Consider the following 10,681-nt stretch of genomic DNA (forward strand, 5'->3'; position numbering starts at 1 on the left):
GCTCCTGTGGAGGCACGCTCTGCCTCAGGGCCTTCGCACAGCTGTTCCCTCTGCCAGGAACAGTCTTCCCTAGAGACCCGCGGGGCTCCCGCCTTCCAGTCCTCACGCAGATGTGACCTTTCATTGCAGGCTACCCTGACCGTCCTGTTTAAAATGGCAGCAGCTCTGGCCCCACTCTCTGACCCTTTATCCTACCTCTGTCTCTGCACGCATGTGTCACCTCTCAACACACTGCATAATTTCCCATATTTGCTATGTCCACTTCTGATTGTCCAGACCAGGAATGTAAGCAGCACAAAGCAGGCATTGCCAGTTCCCTGACGTGCCCCCCAGCGCGTAGAACGGTACCTGGGAGCAGCAGGCACTCAGTCCACGTTGGAGAAAACCAGGCATAGACATGTTAAGGCAGCAGCCAGGGCCACACAGCTTGTAAGTGGCAGGCTGATGGCAGAGCCCCTTGACACTGCCATCAGGTGGTAACACTAGGGCGTCTGCAGTGAGCTCTGCTCAGAGCTGTGCGTGTGTGCGTGTGTGTGCATGCATGTGTGTGAGTGCATGTGTGCACATGTGCATGTGTGTGAATGTGAATGTGTGTGTGCGTGCATGCATGTGTGTGAATGTGTGTGCACATGTGCATGTGTGGAATGTGTGTGTGCGTGTGCATGTGTGTGAATGTGTGAGTGCGTGTGTGCACGGGCGTGTGTGAATATGCACGTGCATGTGTGTGCATATGTGTGAATGTGGTAATGTGTATGTGCACGTGCATGTGTGTAAATGTGTGCATGCATGTGTGACTGTGTGCACACATGCATGTGTGTAAATGTGTGTATGTGCACGTGTGTGTGAATGTGCACACGCATGTGTGTGAATGTGTGTATGTGCACGTGCATGTGTGTGAATGAGTGTGCATGTGTGTGAATGTGTATATGCATGTGTGTGAATGCGAGTGCATGTGTGTACACGTGCATGTGTGTGAATGTACGCATGCATGTGTGTGAATGAGTGTGTGTGCATGTGTGTGAATGTGTGTGTATATGCATGTGCGTGTGTGAATGTGAGTGCGTGTGTGTGCACGTGCCTGTGTGTGAATGTGAGTGCATGCACATGCATGTGTGTGAATGTGTGAGTGCGTGTGTGAATGTATGTGAGTGTGTACATGTCTGTGCATGCATGTGCGTGTGTGGGGGGGGGATGGGGTGGCATGAGGACCAGAGAGGCAGGTGACCATTCAGAAGACACACAGCTGAGTGGAGGCAGAGTTGACCCCCAGATCCTGCCAGCTGAGACCTGTGCCCAGGGAGCTTTGTGCCCTCACCGTGGGCCCGGGGACACTGGGACAGGCTTGTCCATCCGTCGCTGTCCCTAGCAGGCAACACACAGCCAAGTGCGGGAGCAAGCAGGCAGCCCAGGCCAGCTCGTGGCCCATTTTCAGCCCTGCCCCCCGCATGGCCTGTGCAAGTGCCACATGGCCACGTCACGCGTCAGACTCTGCAAACACTCCTCAGGCCAAGCAACTGTTCCCCTCCACCTTGCGCTGCCCCACGCCCCACCGCCCCCCAGGCTGTCAGGCCCCTCTCCCGCCGGCTCTGTCTGGCCCTCATTGCTGCCTCGCCACTGCCTCCCTTTGCATTTTTCCGCCTAGGGTGAGATGGGGCCCTTTCTCTCAAGGGTTGTTTTAAATATTCATGTTTTAATTAAAGAATTTTATTGCACAAGCGACATGGAAGATCATGAAAAAGCAGCGTCCTGGGGCCTGGGAGCAAGTGCGTGTGTCCCTGTATGTCCTCGTGTGTGTGTGTGTCCCTATGTGTCCCTGTGTGGTGTGTGTGGAGCCGCTTTTTGCACAAGGAGGGACAGGGGAGCCACTCTTTTTGCACAAGGGCCAATTTAGTGTGTGTGTCCCTCTGTGATGTGTGTCCCTGTGTGTGTGTGTCCCTGCGTCCCTGTGTGTGGTGTGTGTGCCTGTGTGTCCTCGTGTGTATGTCCCTGTGTGTGTCCTCCGTGTGCCCACACGGAGTGGGTATGGGAGGCTGGGCTGGAACTGGGTGTGGAGTGTGAACCCACACATTCCGTTGGGCTCCTGGATCCCGCAGGGGTGTGGGAGGCTTACTGCTGGCCAAGGGGCTGTGACCGGCCACGGAGATGGGGTGGCCTCCCCGTCCCTGCCTTGCCTCCAGGGTGAGTCAGCCCAGGCCCACCTGCCCAGTGACCCCACGCTCACTCTCGAGGCTGTTGGAGACACAGTCAGGCTCAGCCCCAACCCCGGAGCCCGGGAAGTCCTGGGAAGAGGCATCTGGAGGCCTCCCTGGGGTGTGCAGGGGCAGAGGGAGCGGCAAAGCCTTGGCTGGGATTTGGAGGGGAGTCAGGACTGGAGTGGAGTTTGGGGCTCCAGGTAGTCTCACGGTGACAGGGAGCGCCGAGGGGCTTGGGAAGGTGCCAAGGTCTCCACTGTCAGGGGTTTCTGGCTTGGACAGGGGAGCCACTCTTTTTGCACAAGGGCCAATTTAGAAAAATCTAGAAAACAAGAAGGCTTCAGTCCCCATCACAGACAACACCCATTTCAGATGGGGATGGCAGGGTGGGGCCCCATGGGAATGATATGCTGGGCCCACCATGCCGTCAGCCCTTCACCTCCTCTGCTCAGAGCCAGAACGCACCCCACGCCTGCCCGGCTGCGAGAGAGGCTGAGAGTCAGGGCGCTGTGGTTTGGTTCCACTCCCCAGAAAGATGGGGAGAAAGGATGTGGAGCTGGCAGCAGACGGCCGGGGTCAGGGCCTGGGCGGTGGGCAGAGACTTGTCCAAGGTCTCCGGGATGGGCCCTGGGCTTTCAGGCTTGTAAACAGGGCACCATTCTCAGGCCAAGGAGCACCTGCCTGCTCAAGAAAAGGAAGCACCAAGACTCGGCCAGCTCAGGGAGCCTCAGTTTCCCTCCTGAAAGTTGGAGACGGGACAGTACCTGCTTGCAGGGCCTGCGTGAGGGTTTAAGGAGAGGGAGCCTTGACAGGTTTAGGGGAGCCCCACTGCTGCACGAGGCTCCTCGCTCTTCTCAGCTCACCTGGGAAGTGGCCTGCCAGACGGTGGGCTCGGCTTCTCAGCCCCATCCTGAGATCTGCTGGTGCCTGCCTCTGTGGCGGGAGGAAGGGGGGCCAGCCACTTGGGCCCGGCCAGTAGGAGCTGCTGGCAGCAGGTGGGCTAAGTCAGGCCACAGGGAGCCCCATCCACCCTCCGGGGCCCTCCCTTCACATCCGTGCAGGGGGCCCTGGTCCAGATCTCAGAGGAGTCTGGGTGCCCCAGGACAGACCCTAACTCGGAGCCTGGGCTGGAGGTGGGGTCATCCCTGGGGCACGCTGTGGGTGCCTGGGACCTGGTGGCAGAGCAGGGCGGGAATGGCAGAACTGACCCTCCAGCCCCGGTGCTGCCGGACCTGCTGGACTCGGGAGACCTCTGCTGGCAACAGACAGAAATGCACAGCTCTCCTCCAGAGAACAGCCCGGAAGCTGAGGAGGCCCAGCTGGAGGGAGGGATGCCCCCTGCGCCCCCCTGCACCCCCATCCCAGCCAACTCGGGGCGCGGGCTGTGGGGAGCTCACAGCCTCCAGTCTGGGGCGCCAGGGTGGGAAGGACACCGGGAGGCCTCTCACCAAGCACCCTCTCCCCTGGGTGGCCAGGCTGCCTGGGGCCGTTAATTGGCTCTATTCATCCCCTTAATGAGATGGAAATGAGGCTTCCAGACAGAGCTGGCATTGAGTGGGGGAAGAAAGGCGGCTTCTTTCCGGGCCTGGAGGGGCAGCCCACCCCCCAGCCTGCTTGCTGCTCCTCTGCTGCCCCTCACTGCCCACCCAGCTCAGACACACTGTGGCCACCCAGCAAAGGGTGGCTTGAACACACCTCTGCACCCTGCACTGCGGCTCCCAGGGGCTCAGCCCGGCATTGACGCATTCACTGGACAAACATTTACTGAGTGTCAGCTATGTGAGGGGACACACATCAAAAACAAAACAAGAATAAAAATAGCAGCTACCATTTTCTCAGCGTTCATTAGTAGCAGGAGTGTGACCAAGATGAGGGATCAGTCTGTGGCTGGGATCAGGGCTCAGTATGTGAGAGGATCAGGAATTCTGTGCCCAGGATCAGGGGTCAGTCTGTGATAAGGATCAAGGCTCAATATGTGACCAGGGTCAGGAATCAGTGTGTGACTAGAATAGAGACTCAGTATGCGTCCAGGGTCAGCTTGTGACCTGCATCAGGGCTCAGCACAGGTCCAAAGTCAGGGTCCAGTATGTGACCAGGGTCGGGCTTGGTTTGTGGGGGCAGGGTGATCCATCCTCTGGGCCAGTGTCCCGCCCCTCCGCAGCCTCTCCTGATGTGCCCCCACCCTTTCTCCCCCTACCACATCCTCACCACCTGGGTCACCAAGGTAACCAGCCCTGAAATGAGTGGGTGTTTTGGCAGCTGAGGCCTAACCTGGGTCTATCCTGAAAGGCTGCGCGCTGTAGCAGTTGCCATGGGAACCGAGTGGCATCCTCCGATGAGCCTGGCTTGGACACCCTCTCTCTCCCGCCCACTGCCAGTTTCCACGTCACTCAGGCTTCCGCATGGGGGCTGGGCTGGGACGGCGAGGGGAGTGCCGCAGGACGTGCCACCCTGACCCATTGCCAGGCCTGCCTCTCAGGACCCCGTCTGTGCCTTTGCCTCAGAATCGGGGGGTGGGATGCCTTCAGCAGGTGAGACCACTGAGGCCTGGAGCACCTGGGCTCCAGACAGTCCTAGCAGGAGGCCTTAGTCTGGGGGATGGGGGCATTTGGAATCTGACCACCAGTTCAAGTCCAGGTTCCTCTCCTTGTCCTGAGTTAGGGCATGTGACAGGGCAGCCACGAAAGGCCTGTCACCTGTTCCTGTGCTGTGGACAGGTGCCACCCTGTCCCACCCTTGTGTCCCGGAGGCCGTGCTGGGTCCCCCACCTCCCCTGGCATGGCATGGGCCAAGCACGCTGTGGAGGAGGCAGCTCAACTGCTGTGCACCCTCAGCCAGATGCTCTCCTCTCTGGGACCTGGGGAGTGTGGCTCTGTGAGTGAAGGGAGAGGGTTCTGCAGCAGGTGTGGGGGCCTGGAAGACTCCCCCTACCCTATGGACCCCACCAGGGAGAATGAGGCCTCCCACAGCTGTGGTGGGTCAGTCCCTCTCCTGGGTCTCATCCCCGTGCCCCTGGCACCCCCTGCTGGCCATTCCTGGCATAGGTGCGGGGAAGTGGGGCAGGTAGGGTGCGCTCTGGCTGGACACTGAGTTTGCTGAAAATCAATGTGGGGCCCCAGGAGTCAACTCTGACCCAAGTGACAATGCCACGCGCCGTCCTCTCCACATCCTTTTTTGCTGTTTGACTTCCCACTGGTCAGTCCTGGGAGGTCAGCCATTATCCTCATGTTGTAAATGATGAGAGTGAGGCCAGTGGGTGGTGGGGCCACTGGGGGAACCTGGTGGCTGGAGCTCCCCTGGCGTCTCCTGCAGTCCACACTCCCATTGAGGGAGGCAGGGCCCCTACTCTGAGGCTCCGAGAGGCCCTGGGGCCCTTCTGGTGGGTCGGGGTGGCCTGTGCTTGGCCTGATTGCTGCCCCTGAGGCCTCCCCTGCTGTACCTGGGATCGAGCGGCCGGATCTCCAGTGTTCCCCAGTGGCAGCATGGGGCAGTGGCCCCAGCTCCATGGTGGGTCCCCTCGTGGTGGCTGCCGGCTGCCTCCTTGCCACCGTAGCCAGGAGCAGGCACTTGGCAAGGGCTGCATGCCCTTTCCAAGTCACCCCGACCCTGCTGCACTGGGTGTGCCTGAGCCCAGAGTGCTGGGCAGGAGGCCCGAGCAAGAGGCCTGGACGCAGCAGCCCCTTCCCGGCCCCCTGGTGCCGCTGCCCCTCTCTGGCCCACAGATGGCAGTGGCCCTCTCCTGCTTTGTGCTCCTCCATGGCTACCCAGTGCTCCAGGACCATGGGCACTCCAAGCGGCCCAAAGTGTTTTTGGCAGCACGAGGATCCCCGGGGAGCGGAGACTCCTGGGGCATGAGGTCTGGTTTGCTGGAACACAGGTCCGTGAAGGCCACGGGGACTGTGGGGCAGGGATGGAGGAAGACTCACTAGAGAAGCTGAACAGAGTGGCTGGGGTCAGGGCAGGGGAATGGTGGCGAGGGGCCTGCAGGCATTTGTCCCAGGCTCCCTCCTCGGGTGGCCAGCTGGCCAGGTCCAGGGCAGGCTCAGTCAGGCTGTGCCCTGGGTTCGAGGCCCTGGTTGGACACCAGGTGTGAGGCCTTGGTCACCACTGGTATCCCTGCGTGGGGTGAGGCAGCGGTTTCAGGTCACAGCTGGGGTGTGAGATGTGGAGCCCTGATGATGAGGATGGTGCCCCTCTGCTGAGCCCATGAGGAAACTGAGGCTCTGATGAACAGGGCCTGGCTAGAAACTGGATGGAGCCTGGAGAGGGCTTCCCGGCGTGCCGGGAACCAGAGCCTTGGCGGCCAGGCCCCTCTACCCTCTGCTCACCATCAGGACCCTGTGTTGTGAGGCAGCCCGCGGGTGGGCGGAGGTCGTCATCCCTTCATCATCCTGGCAGCAAACCTGCCCAGCGGCGGCTGGCACACGGGGACCCTTCAGGCTCAGATGTGACCTGAGCTCTCCAGAGGGGGCCCGGGAGCTGGGTAGACACTGGACCCCCAGGTCCTCCCAGGCCAGGCCTTCCCCGGCACTGCGGCCCCTCCCCACCCGGGCCGGCCTCGGCGGGCTTAGCACCCCCATGACTTACCCCGTCCAGGCCACGAGCCCCTGCCCTGCACTGATCCCCGCCCTCTGGTTTCCCCCCAGGCGGCTGGAAGCTGTGGTCCCTGTGGGGCGAATGCACGCGGGACTGCGGGGGAGGCCTCCAGACGCGGACGCGCACCTGCCTGCCCGCGCCAGGCGTGGAGGGCGGCGGCTGCGAGGGGGTGCTGGAGGAGGGTCGCCAGTGCAACCGCGAGGCCTGCGGCCGTGAGTGCGGGCGGGGCGGGGCGGAGCCGGAGCCCTGGAGAGGCGGGGCCTGTGAGGGAGGAGAGGGGGGTGGGGCCCTGGAGAGGAGGGGCCCGTGGGGGCGGGGCGGGGCCTCGAGCAGAAGGGGCTGGTGGGGGCAGGCAGGGGTAGGGCCCGGAGCAGAAGGGGCCGATGGAGGGAGGGGCTTGGGGAGGGACCAGGTAGAGGCGGGGCCTGGGTCTGGCAGACGCTGGGCGGGGCCTGCAGGAAGAGTGAATAGGGTGGGTCTGCGCTCTGAGAAGCAGGACCTAAACTGGGGGCTGGCCCGTGGGAGTGGGGCCTAGCCGGGGGAGCAGAGGTGAGGGCCCCGAAAAGGGTGGTGCTTGGGGCTGAGTGGGACTAGTTGGGGCTTTCTTCTCGTTTGTGGATTGGGGTTTTTGGAGGGTCTGCGGAAGGCTGGCTGTGGGAGCTCTGGCCAAGCCAGCCCGCCTGCCCCAGCCGGATACTGCCTCCAGAATGTATTTCTGTAATAAGGTTCTCTAATGACCCCATGCATTTTTTAGCTGCTTCCATGAAGTTAAATCACGTTGTAATGAGACTGTCATTGTTTGGGCTGTTTTTTCCTTGGCGAACTTTCCTGGGGAGAAGAGCTCCTCTCAGCAGCCTGGGGAGGGCCCCGGGGCATCGGCTGGGCTGCGGGAGGGAGGCAGGGGGCTGTTGGGGTGCCAGGCAGGGGAGAGCAGCCGTCCTGCAGGTGAACGCTGGCCTGTGGGCGATGGAGGCAGCGAGAGAGGTGGCGCGGGGTATGGGAGACAGGACCCACAGGAAGGGTCCCCTGGTGACCAGATGAGGGCTGGTGCCAGGCTGGGCACTCTGGTCCCTGGCTTCCCAGCTGCCCAGTGGAGCCAGGTGGCCCAGTGCTGGTGACCTCAAAGCACTGTGGCCACAGAGGGAGAGGACGGGGGCAAAGCACCGCTCCTGTGCTGACCTGAGCCCGTCCTGCAGCCGCTGGGCGTACCAGCTCCCGGAGCCAGTCCCTGCGGTCCACAGATGCTCGGCGGCGCGAGGAGCTGGGGGACGAGCTGCAGCAGTTTGGGTTCCCAGCCCCCCAGACCGGTGAGCTGGCGGGAGAGGGGTGGGTGGGACTAGGGCTTTGGGAAAATACTGTAAGTTATCAATCGCGGCTAGTTGTGGGTAGTAACTTGAATAACGTGCCATAACTAGACTAAACCCTTAGGTGCAGGGCTCTTGTCTCCTGACTGACTGGCATTAGGGGAACTGGTATGAGGCGAAGAGACCTGTCCCTGGCCAGACCCCAGAGCTCCCAGTCTTGCAGGGGAAATGGCCAGTTCTTGAGATCAGCCTGGTTCGAAGGCCCGGGGGCTCTGCCCCAGCCCTGCTGCCTGCTCCCCAGCAGGGCGGCCCTCCTGCTGTGGGGTCTGGCCCCGGTCTGACTGCAGCCCCGTGGGCGGCAGGCCTGTGACGCTGTAGTGGGGCCTGCAGGTGACCCAGCAGCCGAGGAGTGGTCCCCGTGGAGCGTGTGCTCCAGCACCTGCGGCGAGGGCTGGCAGACCCGCACGCGCTTCTGCGTGTCCTCCTCCTACAGCACGCAGTGCAGCGGACCCCTGCGCGAGCAGCGGCTGTGCAACAACTCTGCGGTGTGCCCAGGTAGGTGAGACGTTGGGCTGGGGCAGCAGACGGCCAGGGCAGTGGGGGGCTGGGGCAGGGGGGGCCAGGGCAGCGGGGATGGTGGCCGCAGAGGGCAGCAGCACCTTCCATTCCTCTGCAGTGCATGGTGCCTGGGACGAGTGGTCGCCCTGGAGCCTCTGCTCCAGCACCTGTGGCCGTGGCTTTCGGGATCGCACGCGCACCTGCAGGCCCCCCCAGTTTGGGGGCAACCCCTGTGAGGGCCCTGAGAAGCAAACCAAGTTCTGCAACATTGCCCTGTGCCCTGGTAGGTGAGAGGGGGGGCGTAGGGGCAGGGAGGAAGGGAAGAAAGGGGAGGTCACAGTGGGCCACTGGCCAGGCCCAGGAGCACAGCTTTGCCCACTCCAGACCCACCTCAGGGTGCTCAGAGGTTGGAATCTCAGACTGGGTTCAGGAAGCAGACTGAGGTGTGACCTTGGGGCATTTCCCACCCATGTCCCAGGCTGGGTGCCGGCTGGTGGCCATCAGGGTGTTCACACCCATGTCCCAGGCTGGGCGTGGGGTGGTGACCCCCAGGGTTTTCTCACCCATGTCCCAAGCTGGATGTTCACGCCATGTCACAGGGTGGGTGTGGGGTAGTGGCCCCCGGGGTGTTCACACCCATGTCACAGGCTGGGTGTGGGGTGGTGGCCCCCAGGGTGTTCTCACCTATGTCCCAGGCTGGGTGTGGGGTGGTAGCACCCAGGGTGCTCACACCCACATTCCAAGCCAGGCATTGGGGTGCCGGGTGTTCACGCCCACTTTGTGTCCCCTTCCTCCCCCGGGCCGGGCAGTGGATGGAAACTGGAATGAGTGGTCGAGCTGGAGCGCCTGCTCCGCCAGCTGCTCCCAGGGCCGACAGCAGCGCACGCGTGAATGCAACGGGCCTTCCTACGGGGGCGCCGAGTGCCAGGGCCACTGGGTGGAGACCCGAGACTGCTTCCTGCAGCAGTGCCCAGGTCAGGGGTGCGCCGGGCAGGGGTCGGGGGGCACCTAACAAGCAGGAGCCTCTAGGAAGGGGACAGGCCCCACAGCGGGTGGGGGTAACCATGGGCCCCAGCATGTGACTGAGGAGGGAGTGGGGTGCATAGTGGGGTCTAGGGTGGCTGTGGGGGAAACGGGGCATGGGGTGGCTGCAGGGTGAGTGAGGTGCACTGTGGGGTGTGGGGTGGCCATGAGGAGAGTGGGGCATGGGGTGGCCATGGGGAGAGGAGTGGGGTGCACAGTGGGACTTGGGGTGTCCATGGGGAAGTGGAGAGTGGGGTGGCCGTGGGGTAGCAGGGTGCACAGTGGGACTTGGGGTGTCTGTGGGGGAAGTGGAGTGTGGGTGGCCATGGGGTAGTGGGGTACACAGTGGGACTTGGGGTGTCCATGGGGAAGTGGAGTGTGAGTGGCCATGGGGTAGCGGGGTGCACAGTGGGACTTGGGGTGTCTGTGGGGAAAGTGGAGTGTGGGGTGGCCTGGAGTAGTGGGGTGCACAGTGGGACTTGGTGTGTCTTTGGGGGAAGTTGAGTGTGGCCGTGGGGTAGCAGGTTGCACAGTGGAACTTGGGGTGTCTGTGGGCAAGTGGAGTGTGGGATGACTGTGGAGAGGTGGAGTGTGGGGTCACTGTGGAGTAGAGGGTGTCTGTGAGTAGTGTAGGGTGACGTGTGGGGGGTCACAGTGGGACCGAGTATCCATGGGAAGGGGTTGGGGTGCACAGTGGGACTTGGGGTGTCCATGGGGAAGTGGAGTGTGGGGTGGCCGTGGGGAAGTGGAGTGTGGAGTGACTGTGGAGTAGCGGGGTGCATAGTTGGACTTGGGGTGTCTGTGGGGAAGTGGAGTGTGGGTGCACAGTGGGACTTAGGGTGTCTGTGGGGAAGTGGAGTGTGGGTGCACAGTGGGACTTAGGGTGTCTGTGGGGAAGTGGAGTGTGGGTGCACAGTGGGACTTGGGGTGTCTGTGGGGAAGTGGAGTGTGGGTGCACAGTGGGACTTAGGGTGTCTGCGGGGAAGTGGAGTGTGGGTGCACAGTGGG

The 10,681-nt window shown here is 62.4% G+C and overlaps 1 protein-coding gene across 1 annotated transcript in view; it reads left to right on the forward strand.

Annotated features, from left to right (window-relative positions):
- LOC116813635 (adhesion G protein-coupled receptor B1) overlaps positions 1–10,681 on the forward strand; it is a 46,036-nt gene that overhangs the window by 18,875 nt on the left and 16,480 nt on the right. The window contains exons 3-7 of the mRNA XM_032760568.2: positions 6,839–7,000; positions 7,985–8,095; positions 8,483–8,647; positions 8,769–8,933; positions 9,460–9,624. Of these exons, the coding sequence (XP_032616459.1) occupies positions 6,839–7,000; positions 7,985–8,095; positions 8,483–8,647; positions 8,769–8,933; positions 9,460–9,624 (768 nt within the window). The remainder of the gene's footprint in view (positions 1–6,838; positions 7,001–7,984; positions 8,096–8,482; positions 8,648–8,768; positions 8,934–9,459; positions 9,625–10,681) is intronic.

The sequence above is a fragment of the Hylobates moloch genome, unplaced genomic scaffold (genome assembly GCF_009828535.3).
Source record: "Hylobates moloch isolate HMO894 unplaced genomic scaffold, HMol_V3 SCAFFOLD_9, whole genome shotgun sequence".
NCBI lineage: Eukaryota > Metazoa > Chordata > Mammalia > Primates > Hylobatidae > Hylobates > Hylobates moloch.